Source organism: Carcharhinus amblyrhynchos, chromosome 9 (genome assembly GCF_965287045.1).
Source record: "Carcharhinus amblyrhynchos chromosome 9, sCarAmb.v2.hapA, whole genome shotgun sequence".
NCBI lineage: Eukaryota > Metazoa > Chordata > Chondrichthyes > Carcharhiniformes > Carcharhinidae > Carcharhinus > Carcharhinus amblyrhynchos.
This window is the reverse complement of record NC_137332.1, coordinates 96,003,231-96,019,256: the sequence shown is the minus strand read 5'-3', so window position 1 is coordinate 96,019,256 and position 16,026 is coordinate 96,003,231. Positions and strand designations below refer to the sequence as shown.

The 16,026-nt window shown below is 47.1% G+C and overlaps 1 protein-coding gene across 1 annotated transcript in view; it reads right to left on the bottom strand.

The window, feature by feature from the left end:
• LOC145348630 (uncharacterized) overlaps nucleotides 1-16,026 on the bottom strand; it is a 52,732-nt gene that overhangs the window by 5,531 nt on the left and 31,175 nt on the right. The window contains exons 11-14 of the mRNA XM_080196796.1: nucleotides 11,554-11,802; nucleotides 5,203-5,472; nucleotides 2,885-3,148; nucleotides 377-504 (exon numbers count right to left, since the gene is read on the bottom strand). Of these exons, the coding sequence (XP_080052922.1) occupies nucleotides 419-504; nucleotides 2,885-3,148; nucleotides 5,203-5,472; nucleotides 11,554-11,802 (869 nt within the window). The 3' untranslated portion in view covers nucleotides 377-418. The remainder of the gene's footprint in view (nucleotides 1-376; nucleotides 505-2,884; nucleotides 3,149-5,202; nucleotides 5,473-11,553; nucleotides 11,803-16,026) is intronic.

The window sequence follows — 16,026 nt, the reverse complement described above, 5'->3', positions numbered from 1 at the left end:
GACCTAGAAACCTTATCCATGACCTCCCTGTTCTCACCCTCCTGTACATTGGAGCTATAATTCAGGTTCCAATCCCCCCTCTGAATCAGTTTAAACCCCCCTGAATAGCATGGAGACAGTCAGTCACCTGTGTCTGTGTCCTCCGGGTGCTCCAGTTTCTTCCCACACTCCAAAGATGTGGAGGTTAGCTGGATTGGCCTTGTTAAATTGACCCTTGTGTCACAAGATGTGAAGGTTAGGGGGGTTAGTGGGGTAAATACGTAGGGTTAAGGGGATAGGATTGGGGGTGGGCCTAGGTAGGGTGCTTGATCAGTGCAGCTCAATGGGCCAAATGGCACCCTTCTGCACTGTAGGAAATGTCTGATTCATCACTCACCCGTGATTGTATCTTCTCCTCGCTCCTCACTGCCCCGGCTCACTAGGCCATTCCTCCCATTAGTGCTAGCGCAGCCAGGAGCCCCAGCACTGGGCCTGAAGAAATCATCTCACTCAACCCCCCGACTCCTGTGCAAAAACACACACAAGCACGTGAAGGAGCAACGACAGTGAAATACCGGCAGCTGAATGTCTGAATCTATCCCCCTGCCCCTTTACCACACTCGTAATTGGTGCTGATAATGGAGGCACCCCTCCTTCCCCATTTACCCCTCCCACCTTCCCCAAAACAACAATCCGCCCAAACGCTCAACTTCCAATTCTCGCACCAACGGGTATTGAGACACAGACAATGGATCGCCCACTCTACCCCTGCCCCACCTTTCTCCCCCGTTGCACTTGAATGGGTAAAACCCAGCGTCCGAATCGCTCGCCGCTTCCTGAGTGACTGCCCAGAGTGGGTATACCTGCCCCGCTTGACGTTGACCTTTGAGGCCTTGTAAAATCCCGACAAAAAACAAGCTGGGTTGACCGAGATTCTGAGTGTAAAAGTGAACTGAAGGTGTTGGGAAGGTGGGCAGTGGTGTGGTTACCAGCTTTGTCGCTCACTACATGGAGACCTGCTATGTGCCAATGTATCTCAAACACCCACACAACTCTACAACACAACCTGCGTCCCCGGCTTCACCCCTTATAAGGAACTGGAAGTAAAACATGCATTTGTGTAGTGAGAAATTGAGGCCAAACACTAATGTGTGTAGATTCGTGATGGAAAAGGGTGGAGGGGGTTAGTCAACTTATAAAGCGAGTATTTGTCAAAATATGTTTCTTAGGGCGGGAAAAATGGGGTCGATTTATATGCTGTAATCTACAGTACCTCATAACCTTCACTTTTCCAAGAAAACAGTCCAAATCTTCCCCATCTTTCTTTGTAACTCAAGCCCCTCATCCATCACAAACTGCCTCATGTATATTTCTGTACATCTTTCCTATTGTGTGGCATCTGGAATTATCCACAGGTTTCCACCTGAGTCTGAAGCATTGGCTTATTAAGTCCTACATGCCATGATTTGAGTTTATTAAGTCCTACATGCCATGATTTGAGTTTATATTCTGTGCCTCTCTTTATAAACTAAGTAACCCATCCACTTTGATAACCACCTGATCACCAGAAGAACACAAGTTACAGGAGCAGGAACTGAGAACTTGGCCCGTCGAGATTTCTCTGCCATTTTATCCATTCCTGGCTGGTCTTGGTCATCAACTCCAACTTTCCCATTATTCCCTGTATTCCTAAATTCTCCAAGAGACCAGAAATCTTTAACGATAGAACACCCAGAGCTATCCGGAGTTGGGAATTTCAAAGATCTGCACCCCTTTGAGAGAAGAAATTTCTCCTATTCTCAGCCCTAAATGGTGCCCCCCCCCACCCCTTTACCGTAAGACTCCCCCCAGCATGTTTTAAAATGTTGTGCCATCTTTTTCAGGATTTTGACTATGTGGTCACCAAGAATGGGATTTTTCAGTCCTTCCCACTGGTGGATTTTCCAGTCCCAATGATAGGATCTTCCAGTCCTGCCAAAAGGAAATCCCCCAGAAAGTGGGTGCCCCACAAGGCAGGTTCCCCACCAGCAGGATGGGTGACCCATACAAAACACCGTAGATATGGAGGGGACTTGAAGATCCCCCAGCGAGTAGCAGTAAAGTACATTCGTTGTCAGGAAACGCACCATGGAGGGGTCGGGGTCAGGGAAGATCCCATCCCAAGTTTTCACTTTTCAAAATGGTGGCTATTAGTGATACTTTTTTTCCACCTTAATCCTCCAAAGCTGCATCACTTCTTCCTTCCCGACGTTAAACCCAATTCGCTTTGTTTCTGCCCTTTTCGCCACTCTGCTTATGTCCCGTGTGGCACTTTGTCAAGTGCCTTCTGAAAGTCCACATGCCCAAGATTCATTCCGCTACCTCGATGCACCTTCTCTTCCAGACTCCAGGAAATCAGTCAAGGGGTTAGTTTTGGTCAAACTCGCAATGCCTTGCTTGGGTGCCTATAAAACCCAAACGAGCAAGTGCATATTTTGACCCCTGACCTCACCATGATTGACATTGTTTGTAGTTGACACTCAGTTACTCTCCAGCCCAAATGTTGGTCAACACTTATCATTTGCGCCCCCCCCCCCCCCCCCCCATCTCCAGTTACTCCATTTCAGTTCCTATTGTCAGGTCGAGAGTCAGGAAGTGTAAATACAAATTTAATCTAAGCAAGGAGAGGTGAGGACATTTTATCATCCAGCAAGGTGCTGTGAGTGGCTATAAATGGGCAAGGTGGGGTGGGGCAGGAATGACTTTCAAAAAGGAATTAGATATCTTTCTAAGGGACAGCTTTGCAAGGCAGTGGAGAGTGAACTTGGACAGTGCTTGCCTGCTTGGCCCAGTCTTTCAGAGAGCTGGAATGGGCATGATGGCCCGAATGGCCATCCTTGGTGCTCTATCTTTCTGGATAACTTACCTGCCCTCACTGTCAGTGTCCTGGGCCGGCTGCTGTGTTGAACCTGACACGTGTAGCTCCTTGGGTTGTTGCCATCAAGGTCAATGAGAATCTCCATTCTGTATGTGGCATCATGGTTTGGTAGAACCGTCACCGTAAGCTCATCCACCACGGGCTCTCCATCCCGTAGCCAGGTGGCATTGACACCTCGCGGATAGAAAGGAGTGACGAGGCACAGGAGAGACTGGGTGAGGTTCGTATTGAAAACCAGCACCTCAGGGGCAACTGAGGAAGAACAGAGAATCGGAAGCACTATTTCAGGAAACTTAAATTCAATCTTTAAGCCACATGTTACATTCATAATCATAGAAATATAGAAACATAGAAACTAGAAATAGGAGTAGGCCATTCGGCCCTTCAAGCCTGCTCCATCATTCATTTTGATCATGGCTGATAATCATTCAATATCCTGATCCCCCCCCACCTTCTTCTCATATCCCTTGATCCCTTTAGCCTCCAGAGCTATATCTTCTTGAAATTAGACATTTTTGCCCCCAACTACTTTCTGTGATAGCGAATTCCACACATTCACCACCCTCTGGGTGAAGAAATGTCTCCTTCCCTCAGTTTTAAAAGGTTTACCCCTTATCCCCAAACTGTGACCCCCTAGTTCTGAATTCCCCTACCATTAGGAACATTCTTTCTGAATCTACCCTGTCTAAACCCTGTTCGAATTCTACTAGATCCATTCTCACTCTTCTAAACTCCAGTGAATATAATCCTAACTGATTTAGTCCCTCCTTATATGACAGACCTGCCATCAGCCTGGTAAATCTTCACTGTACTCCCTCTATAGCAACGACATTCTTCCTCAGATAAGATCATCACTGCACATAATACATAATAAGTGTGACCTCAACAACATCCTGTACAATTACTGTAAAACACCCCTATTCCGATACTCAAATCTTCTCACTATGAAGGCCAACATACCATTTGCCTTCTTTACTGCCTGCTGTACCTGCGCACTTACTTTCAGTAACTGATGTACGAGGACATCAAGGTCTCATAGTGTATTCACCTCTCTCAATTTATGCCCATTCAAGTAATAATCTGTCTTCCAATTATTGCTACCAAAGTGGATAATCTCACATTTATCCACATTGTATTGCATCTGCCATGCATACGCTCACACACTCAGCCTGTCCACATCATGCTGAAGTATCTCTTCACCCTCCTCACAGCTCTCTCTCCCACCCAACTTTGTATCATCTGCAAATTTGGAGATAATACATTTAGTTCCCTCTTCCAGACCATTAATATATAAGAAGAACAGTTGGGGTGCCAGCACAAATCCCTACAGAACCTCACTAATCACTGACTGCCAATCAGAAATAATCCATTTACGCCATCTCTTTTCTTCCTGCCTGTTGTCCTTCCTGTCTAACCATCTCAAGACACTACCTGTAATCCCTTGCACTTTAACTTTACATAGTAGTGAGCTCTGTGAGTCCTTGTCGAAAGCCTTCTGAAAGTCTAAATGAACCACATCCACCGGTTCTCCTTGGTCAACTCAACTAGGTTACAACCTCAAAAAATTCCAATAGGTTTGTCAGGCATGATTTCCCTTCTGTAAATCCATGCTGATTTTGTCTGATTAAACCACTGTTTTTCAAATGCTCAGTTATGAAATCCTTTATAATGGACTCCAGCAACTTCTCCAGTACCGACATTAGGTTCACTGGTTTATAATTCCCTGTTTTCTCTCCACCTCCCTTTTTGAATAACAGGCTTATATTAGCTACCCTCCAATCAGTAGGAACCACTCCTGAGTCCAAGGTATTTTGGAAAATGACCACCAATGGATCACTATTTCCAGGGCCACTTCCTTAAGTACCCTAGGATGAAGATTATCAGGCCCTGGAGATTTATCTACCTTCAATCCCATCAATTTCCCCAAAACTATTTCTCTATTAATGCTGATTTTCTTCAGCTCCTCGCTAAAACTTGTTTCTCTCAGGACTTCTGGTACATTATTCATGTCTTCCTTTGTGAAGATAGAAGCCAAGTAAACATCTAGTTCCTCAGCCATTTCTTTGTTTCCCATTATGAATTCTCCTGTTTCTGACTTTAAGGGGCCTACATGCATTCTTGTCAATCTTTTTCTCTTTACATACCTACAGAAACTTTTACAGTCAGTATATGTGTTCCCCGCTTGCTTACTTTCATACTCTATTTTCCCCTTCTTAGTCAATCCCTTCGTCCTCCTTAAAAATCTGAATCCAGATCCACTCTTAATACAGATCTCATTGTGAAGCTAAGTGTTGTGTTCCACTTGCCTTTTCTTTCCAGGGCTGCTTTACCATCTTGAAGAGTTTTCTGCAGATGTTGAACGCAGCTGGTGTTTAGTAAGTGGACGAAAGTGATATTAGTGCTGAGGATTTGTTCAAACTCTTTTGTCAGCATACTGAGGAAGCCTGTCCCCCTGCAATGCACTGTGGCCATTTCACATTGAATCTCTCCATAGTCAGTTTTTATCCTTATCAAGCTGTTGGTGCTCTTGGTGTTTTGTAGCGTACAGCTCCAGAGCCCCTGGATGTACTGGATCCCTGACAAAGATCAACAGGTCAACACATTACAGGCTGAAATCTCCATGTCTCTCTCACTCTGCTGGGCAAAGCATAATTCCCCCACTCCACTCCACAAGAAGGAACAGATATCCACCCGAACAGGCTCCCTCATGACCTTATATTTTTCAATGAGATCACCTCTCACTCTTTGTATCAGTCTAATCTGCTCAACCTTTCCTCATAAGATAAGCCATTTTTTTTCCAGGGATGAAGCCAGTGACTCATTCCTGAACTGCTTTTAAAGCAGTTTTATATATTTTTAAATAAGGAAGCCATGTACAGCTACAGTTAAACTTCCCTATTTCTATATTCCATTCCTCTTCCAATAGACACAAATATTCGATTTGCCTACCTCATCACTTGTTGCACTTGCATGCTAACTTTGTGTGATTTGTGTACCAGGACACTCAGCTCCCTTTGTACCGTAGACCTCTGCAACCTCTCTCTATTCTTCCTGCCAAAGTGAACAAACTCCCATTTTCCACATTATACTCCATCTGCCAAAATCTAGTCCACCCACTTCACCTGTCCCATGTCGCTTCACAAACTCCCCAGTTCCTCTTGATAACTTACATTCCTACCTAGCTTGGTGTCAGTGGCAACCTTAACTACTATACACATAGTCCCTTCATTGATATAGATTGAAAGTTGTTGAGGACCCAGCACTGATCCCACAGCAGGCACCCTATTAGTTACACTTGCCAATCCAAAAAAATACCCATTTGTCTCTAATCTCTGTATTTTAAGTATCCTTCTGTACCTTCTTTAATAATGGATTCTCGCAATTTCTTGATGGCTAGTTAGGTTAACTGGCACTAGGCTAACTGGCCCATAATATATTGCTTTCTCACTCCTTCCTTTTTTGATTAAAGGTGTTAAATTAGTTATTTTTCAATTTGCTAGAACCTTTCCAGAATCAAAGGAAGTTTGGAATATTATAACAAATGGGTCTGCTATTGGTAAATGTGAGGTCACCCATTTTGGTAGAAATAACAGCAAAATGGGCCATTATTTAAATGGTGAAAAATTACAGCATGCTGCTGTGCAGAGGGACCTGGGTGTCCTTGTGCAGGAATCTGAAGGAGTTGGTTTGCAGGTGCAGTAGGTAATTAAGAAGGCAAATGGAATTTTTCCTTCATTGCCAGAGGGATGGAGTTTAAAAACAGCGAGGTTATGTTTGCAGCTGTATAAGGTGCTGGTGAGGCCACACCTGGAGTATGTGTACTGTTTTGATCTTCTTACTTGAGAAAGGATATACTGGCACTGGAGGGGATGCAGAGGAGATTCACTAGGTTGATTCTGGAGTTGAGAGGAGAGACTGAGTAGACAGGGGCTATACTCATTGGAATTCAGAAGAATGAGGGGAGGTCTTATAGAAATTTATAAGGTTATGAAGGGAATAGATAAGATAGAAGCAGGGAAGTTGTTTCCCCTGGCGGGTGAAACTAGAACTAAGGGGCATAGCCTCAAAATAAGTGGAAGCAGATTTAGGAGTTAAGGAGGAACTTCTTCACACAAAGGGTTGTGAATCTGTGGAATTCCCTGTCCAGTGAAGCAGTTGAGGCTGTTTCATTGAATGTTTTTAAGGCAAGGATAGACCAATTTTTGAACAGTTAAGGGTTATGCTGAGGGGGTGGGTAAGTGGAGCTCCTGGGGCCTTGTCAGCCCTGAGATCCAATGGTTTTCCAGTACCTTTTCCCTGATGATGGGGATTGTAATAAGTTCATTCCTCATCATCATCTCTTGATATTCAAGAATCTTTGAGATTCTTTTGGAATCTTTGGAGTGGCACGGTGGTTAGCACTCCTGTCTCACAGCGCATGGGACCTAGTTTCAATTCCAGCCTCAGGTGACTGTGTGGAGTTTGTTCATTCTCTCCGTGTCTGAGTGGGTTTCCTCTGGGTGGTTCGATTTCCTCTCATTGTGCAAAGATGTGCAGGTTAGGTGGATTGTCTGTGATAAATTACCCTTTAGTGCCAGGGGGATTAGCAGAGTAAATACCTGAGGTTATGGGGATAGGGCCTGGGTGGGATTGCTGTCTGTGCAGGCTCAATGGACCAAATGGTCTCCTTCTGCACTGTGGGGATTCTATGGATTCTAAGTTTTCTAAGTCATCGCCCATGAAAGATCTTGTTCAATGCCACCTCAGTTTTTTTCTTTTAAGTTATTAATTGCCCAGACCACTCTCCTGGAGCCAACACCAGTTTTAGTTAATCCTTTTCTATTTAAATACTTGTAGAAGCTTGTTGCTGCCTGTTTTTATATCCCTAGCCTTCTTTCTCTCATCTCTGCTTTCTCTCTCTGTATTACCTTTTCTGTCATTCTTTGTTGGTTCATAAAAATCTGTCTAATCCTCTGATCAACTAATAATCCTTGAAGATTCACACAATGTTGCTTTTGATTTTCCTGAACTTTCTTATTTAGCTTGAATGATATATCCTTCACAACAAGCCTTTCTTTCTCACTGGGATTAACCTTTTCCTGAGTGTTATTCAATTGCAGCTTCAAGGTCTGAAACAGTAACGTTACTGTGCTACCTTTAATACCTTTATAGTTACTTTTTATTAATTTAAAACATGAGCCATTTCAAACTGGACATGGCATTTTACTATGTTATAATCACTGTCACCCAGAGGCTGCTTTTCTCATCAGATATCGATTCATGCAGTCTCAGTGCATATTGCCTGGTCCAGGGTAATCCACTTTCTAGCTGGCTCTAGAATGTGCAGCTGTGAGTGAGTATGTGTGAATGTGAGTGTGAGTGTGTGAGAGAGGGCAAGCAAATGAGTGAGAGAAAGAGAGTGAGAGTGTGTATGTGAGAAAGTGTGTGTGTGAGTGTGTGTGTGAGAGAGCGTATGTGTGTGTGTGTGTGAGAGAGAAAAAGTGTGTGTGTGAAAGAGAGAAAGTGTGTGTGAGAAAGAGAGAAAGTGTGTGTGAGAGAGTGAAAGTGTGTGTGATAGAGAAAGTGTGTGTGAAAGAGAAAGTGTGTGTGTGTGAAAGAGAGAGAGTGTGTATGTGAGAGAGAGTGCGTATGTGTGCGTGTGTGAGAGAGAGTGTATTTGTGTGTGTGTGTGTGAGTGTATGTGTGTGTGAGAGTGTATGTGTGTGTGAGAGTGTATGTGTGTGTGCGCATGTGTGAGAGTGAATATGTGTGTGCGTGAGTGTGTGAGAAAGAGTGTGTGTGTGTGTGTGTGAGAGAGACCGTGAATGTGTGTGAGACAGTGTGTGTGTCTGTGTGTGTGTGTGTGAGAGTGTGTGTGTGAAAGAGAGAAAGTATGTGTGAGAGAGAGTGAAAGTGTGTGTGAGAGAGAAAGTGTGTATGTGTGAAAGAGAGAGAGAGTGTGTATGTGAGAGAGAGTGAAAGTGTGTGTGAGAGAGAAAGTGTGTGTGTGTGTGAAAGGGAGAGAGAGAGTGTGTATGTGAGAGAGAGTGTGTATGTGTGCGTGTGTGTGAGTGTATGTGTGTGAGTGTATATGTGTGTGCGCATGTGTGAGAGAGTGAATATGTGTGTGCATGTGTATGTGTGTGTGTGAGAGAGAGCGTATGTGTGTGTGTGTGTGTGTGTGTGTGTGTGTGTTTGTGTGTGTGTGAGAGAGAGAGTGTGTATGTGTGTGTGTATGTGAGAGTGTATGTGTGTGTGAAAGAGCGTATGTGTGTGTGTGTGTGAGAGAGAGCGTGTCTGTGTGTGAGTGTGTGTGAGAGAGAAAGTGTGTGTGTAATAGAGAGAGGTGGAGTGAATAAGCAAGCAAGAGAAGAGAGTGGGCAAGTGAGGAGGAGAAAGAGAGTGAGCAAGCAAGTGGGGGAGAGACAGAGAGAGTAAGCGAGGTTGAGAGAGAGTGAGTGAGCGAGGAGGTAGAGAACAAGAGTGTGAGTGAGTGAATGAGTGAGGGGGAGCTCTAGAAATAAGGGAGAGTGAGAGGGAGAGAGGGAGCGAGAGGGGGAGAGGGAGCGAGAAGGGGGAGGGAGCGAGAAGTGGGGAGGGAACGAGAGGGAGAGAGGGAGCGAGGGGCAGAGGGAGCGAGGGGGGAGACGGAGCAGAGGGGGAGAGGGAACGAGAGGGGGAGAGGGAATGAGAGGGGGAGAGGGAATGAGGGGGAGAGGGAGCAAGAGGGGGAGAGGGAGCGAGGGGGGAACAGAGTGAGAAGGGGGGAGGGAACGAGAGGCAGACAGGGAGCGAGAGGGAGAGAGGGAGTGAGAGCGGGAGAAAGAATGAGAGAGGGGACAGCAGGAGAGTGAACCAGAGAGGGAATGCGGCAGAACGAGTGAGTGAGCGAGAGTGAGTGAGTGAATCAGGTGACCCTGAATTGGAGTGAGTAATTCAGTGAATGTGAAGAATAACGATGAGGTTGGTGACTGACATTTGGGGCTGGGTGACATTCTGTGGCTGTGATTAAGGCCGCCCATCCCTCCTGGTCCTTCTGCTGCTGTCTGCACCCTTTCACATAGTTAATTATACCGTTTTGTTCTTCATGAATGTCCAACTTGTTACAACTGCACTGAATGGGTTCCACTCCTAAACCAGCTAGTCATAGCAAGAGAATTACCATCCTGCACACTCCCCCACCCCATCCACACCATTACCTCTGATATTCCCCAAGGATCCAACCTTTATCGCACCAATTTGCCATCTACATGCTGCTGTGGATGGCATCAGAAAACACAGCTGTTGTTTTTATAGGTTCACCCAGCTCAATGTCACCACCTCTATCACAATATTGTCAGACTGCTTATCTGACGTCCAACACTGGGTGAATCGAATCTGCCTCCAATTAAACACTGGGAAGACAGTGGATGGAGGTGTTGTGGTGCAGTGGGTAGCGTTCCGCCTCTGAGCACATTGACCTGTAAATCCTTCCCAACACGCCAATGGCTGGCTTAAGAGCACAGAGACTCCTGCTCAGCCATGCTTCATGTGGAGTGGCATCCCTCAAGCTATAAGCCTCTAATGACCGGGAATGACTAGCTATGGAAACAGATGGAAGTTGGTGCACTGCTGTGTGCGGGAAGAGAATCAGAACGGGAATTCGAAAATGGTGGGCACGGTTTTCAACTCCCACTAAAGCTCTGTTCCCGAGCTGTAGGAATCAGCACTCTTCCTGGCAACAGCCTGAGAATAAACCAGACCCTTGGCAGTCACGTTGTTTTATTGAGATTGGGAGCTGAGCGGCACAGTGGTTAACCCTGCAGCCTCACAGCGCCACGCATCTGCGTTCAATTCCCAGCTTGCGTCACTTGTGCGTGCAGTTTGCACATTCTCCCCATGTCTGCGTGGGTATCCTCCAAGTGCTCTGGTTTCCTCCCACAATGCAAAGATGTGCAGGTTAGGCACATTGGCCATGATAAATTGACCCTAATGTCACAAGATGAGGTGGATTATCAGTGTAAATATACGGGGTTATCGGGATAGGGCCTGGGTGGGACTGTTGTCGGTGCAAGCTGTGGGGAGTCTATGACTCTATTCTCTGATTTTACGAGCTTTCAACCAGATGTCCTTGCTGTCACCAAGTGGATAACACCTGCAACATTAGTCAATTTATCCCCGGCCCATCTCCTCTGCCTCTGTAACCCTCATCCTTGTCTGTGTTACCTCAGGTTCAGATTATGGCTATTGAGCAAAGCTGAATTTGTAAAAAATCGCTCCACCCTTGGTGGCCCAGTCTTCTAGCTGTCTGACTCCCCAACTCTGCAAAATCACCCCCCCCCGCTCCCCCGCCGATCCCACACACTTCTCTACCCCACTTTCCTTCTTCAAGCTACTTCCAAAAATCTGCCCCTTTGCCCACCTTTAGAGGTCTGGCCTGATGCCTCTTTGTGTGGGTCAGAGTCAAATTCCTCCTCAGAGACAACTTAGGACATTCTCCTACGGTGAAGGTGCTAGATAAATGCAAGCTGTTGTTGTTTTTTCTTTCCCCATTGAACTCTGTAACTGGAGAGTTAAAGAATTCATTCTAACTGTCCCTCACGAGCACCAAAGTTCCCCAGGGTGAAACTTCCCACATGTTGGTGCCAATCTGGCTCCATTTTAACCAAAACGTCAAGCGGATGTTGAATCAGACGCACCAAATTGTGGGAGGACTTGACCAAAGTTACGAGAGAGAAGCTGGTGAACAGACTCCATGGTCCTGGTCTGTTCACGCCAGTAGCTGTCTGTAAAGCTGTGGGCCATCCACTGCTGCCGAGGCTCGCTCTTCCTCTGGTCGCTGTCGTAGTACTGTGTCTGCAGATCATCCAGCATCCCCACCACGGAGAATTCCGGAAGGCCAGCCAGCCGCAGGTTGTAGTTGAAGAGGTTCTGCAAGGTGTGCGAGCCTGAGGTAATGAGGCAGAGAGTGATCGTGAATGAGGGGTGGGCCTAAGCCTCCGGTACAGCACGGGAACCTCCTACGACCCCTCGTCTCCGGGAGACAGGGCAAGGAATAAATGCACGCGCAATGGGAAGGGGGCTAGACCAGACAGCCTGTCAAGCCTGCTTTGTCACTCAATATTATCTTGGCTGATCCTCAGACTCATCTCCACTTTCTCACTCGCTCCTCCCACCACCCCCGCCCCTCCATTCCCACCCACCTTATCCTTGGGATTTCTGAATCTGAGTTAAATTTATTCAACGATGGAGCAACCACCACATTCAGGGTTAGAGAAATCCAAAGATTCGCAAACCCTTGAATGAAGAAATTGCTCCTCATCAAGGTCCTAAATAACACCCCCGCCCCGTTAGGCTAAGCCTTGGTCTGGATTCTCCAATCAGGGAAAGGGATCTCCCAGGGTCTATCTATCCTGCCAAGCCCCTTCTTGAATCTTGTAGGATTCTAAAATAGGAACATAGGAATTCGGAACAGGAGGAGGCCGCTTGGGCCTTCAAGCCTGCTCCACCATTCCACAGATGATCTGATTGAAAAACACATGATGGAATTTTCCCAAGGAAAAGAAAAAGGGAGTCCCCCGTGGCAGTCCTATTGGGGTGCTCTGCATCACAATCTTTCCCACTTTTTTAGACAGTTGGGAGCTTGGTGCCAGTACAGGGGATGCGGAGTCTAAACACATAGGTGAAACCAGTTGCAATGTGCTCAGGCGCTCTGGTCACCATGTTAACTGAGAGACCTTCACCTCCCCCCTCCCCCCCCCCACAGACATTGGAACCCTTTGGCACTGCCCCGGCACACTTACCTTGTGCTTCACTGGCACTGCCAGTGTGCCAGGTGGGCACTGCCCCATTGGCAATGCCCAGCCATGCCCCCAACCACCCAGGGGCTTCAATGGCCTGTGGCTCACTAGTGGAGCCCAATCTGGTGAACGTGTGCTATAGTGCCACCAATCCAAGCCTGTCCATCGTTAATGGAGATCAAAGCTGCTCACAAGTTTCCAGGGATAGCCTTTTCCCAGTCCTCCTCCCCCTCCCCACTCTTCAACGGCAAGCCGCACAAAACACCGTAGGCATTGATGGATCCGAATTAGCCCGCCAGTGGCCAATGGCCATTTCCCACTGGAAAACAGGCCGTGGTTGGAGAGGTGGGGGTGGAGTGGAAAATCCGGGTGGGGGGTCGCAACAAAGCCCTTTAACTTTAACAAGATTCCTTTATCCTCGTCCTCCAATTGCCTGGCAATACAAAGCTTAGCATGGCCCCCTCCTGACCTGATCTCTCTTGGCCCTGTTGAACGGTGTGAGTAGGGAAAGGTAGGGGACTATGCGACTGGATTCTGAGACCCTTCTTGACAGTGGAACAATTGGCATGGCAACTGTGCCAGACTGCTGGCAGGGGCTCGGACAAGTGGCAAACCCGAGCATGAATGAGGCTTTTGGGGTAATCTGTGGTCATGGGTAGTGGGCAATCTGATTAGTGATAGGCAGCAAGGCTTTGTAAAGGGAAGGTTGTGCCTTACGAATCTGGTAGAATTTTTTGAGGATGTGACAAAAACGGTCTACGAGGGACGAGCCATGGATGTCGTCTACATGGATTTCAGTAAGGCATTTGACAAAGTCCCTCATGGTAGGTTGGTGGAAAAGGTTAAGGCTCATGGGATGCAAGGACAGGTGTCTAGATGGATTGAGAACTGGCTTGGTAACAAGAGACAGAGAGTAGTAGTGGAAGGGTCTTTTTCTAGCTGGAGGTCTGTAACTAGTGGTGTGCCGCAGGGCTCAGTACTGGGACCTCTGCTATTTGTAATATACATAAATGACTTGGAAGAGGGAGTAAGTGGTGTGATCAGCAAGTTTGCAGATGACAAAAAGATGGCTGGACTTGCTAATAGTGAGGACCAGTGTCAGGCAGTACAGCAGGGTATAGATAGGCTGGTATATTGGGCAGAGAAATGGCAGATGGAATTTAATCCAGGTAAATGCGAGGTGATGCATTTTGGAAGAAATAATGTAGGGCGGTGTTATACAATAAATTGTCGGACTATTAAGAGTATAGAAACACAGAGGGACCTAGGGGTGCAAGTGCACAAGTCCTTGAAGGTGGCAGTACAGGTGGAGAAGGTGGCGAAGAAGGCCTATGGTATGTTTGCCTTTATAGGAAGGGGTATATATAGAGTACAAGAGCTGGCGTCTAATGTTGCAGTTGTATAGAACGTTGGTTCGACCGCGTTTGCAGTACTGCATCCAGTTCTGGTCGCCTTACTACCGGAGACCCTGGAGAGAGTGCAGAGGAGGTTTACCAGGATGCTGCCTGGTATGGAAGGACTGAGCTATGAGGAGAGATTGGGCAAATTGGGGCTGTTCTCTTTAGAAAGACGGAGAATGAGGGGAGATCTAATAGAGGTGGATAAGATTATGAAGGGTATAGATAGAGTGAACAGTGGTAAGCTTTTTCCTGGGTTGGATACAAAAATTACAAGGGGCCACGGGCTTAGGGTGAGGGGGGCGAGGTTGTTAGAGGGAGATTTTTCACACAGAGGGTGGTGGGGGCCTGGAATGCACTGCCAATTAGGGTGGTGGAGGCAGGCACGCTAGAGTTGTGTAATGTTTACTTAGATAGGCACATGAGCGGACTAGAGATGGAGGGATACAGGAGACTGTTCTAAATAAAGATCAAGAGCCTTGGGACGTCCCTGGGAATCAATTGATTCCTATGGACCTCCCAACATATTTTATGGCTCACTTGTCTTAATTCTGAGCTCCTGGGGATTCTGTGAATGTCTGTATAAGTTGTGCATGTTTATTGATGTCTTTTCTTTTGATCCACAGGGATTCAAAGAACAAAGAACAAAAACAGCCTGGGAAACAGGCCCTTTGGCCCAAAGAGCCCGCACCACCATTTTACCGTTACCAGCCCCCCCTCCACCCATGACCCTTATCTATGCTTATGGCATTCCACATTGAGGGAAAACTAATTTGGGGACAATTTATTACCTCCAATCAGCATAATAGCACATCTTTGGGATGTGGGAGGAAACCGGAGCACCCGGAGAAAACCCACGCAAGCACTTCAGTGCGCCTTGTTGGCCGACAAAGGACATACACGCGGTAGGTCGTGCGAGGGCTGCCCTTGGATGTTGCTTCAAAAGCTGCCTAGTGCTTCACGTCGTTAGTGTACACTTAAACTGGACCAGCTGACGGGCAATATGACAGCTCGGTGACTGTCACTGTTTGCTGTGCAGACACATGGATTTGGGTCAGTGTCTGTGGGAGTTTGCACATTCTCCCCGTGCTTGCGTGGGTTTTCTCCGGGTGCTCCAGTTTCCTCCCACACCCCAAAAACGTGCTCTTAGGCTGATTGGTGCTAAAAATTGTCCCTAAATTAGTCGTCCCTCAATCTGGTTATGATTCTGTTATTGTGAAGTCCAATAGGCGTAGACAAAGGTCATAGGTAGAAGAGGGCACTCACAATGTTAAAATGGCGGCGCGGGCTCATTGGGCTGAAGGGCCAGTTTCCCATGCTGTTCTGTTCTTCGTTCTTTGGGGATGTGCCAGAGGATAAACGGCAAGAGTCACCAGGCACACCTGAGTTGAAGAGGTTAAAACTGAAGGGGCAGCAGGAATCGGGCCTGGTCACCGTCCTTCACCAAGCAGACTCCAGCCTGTGCTTAGGCTCCGCGGAAGGCCAAGGATTGGGCCTTGCGTCAAATGCCTCCGCGAGCGGCTGGGGTGAGGTGCGCCTCAGTGAGCCTGAATTTGGGGCCTTTGGCCTGGAGGACAGAGGAATTAACCTTTGACCTGAGGCTCAGGGTCCGTCCATTTGGATTGAAACTCTGTCTCATTCCGCAACATGTTTCCACTCAGCATTCCCAATCCAATCTGCGTCTCTCATGACCACACAGCTTTCTAGAACCCCTCAGTCCCGTGAAGTACCTCTTTCGAAGTGTGACTTGTGGATGGAATGTGAGAAAGGCAACAGCCAAATTACACAAAGTAAGATCCCACATTCAGCATTGAAAAGGGCAGCACGGTGGCACAGTGGTCAGCAGTGCTGCCTCACAGCCCCAGGGACCAGGGTTTGATCCCTGGCTCAGGTGACTGTCCGTGTGGAGTCTGCACATTCTCGCTGGGTCTACGTGGGTTTTCTCTGGGTGCTCTGGTTTCCTCCCACATTCCAA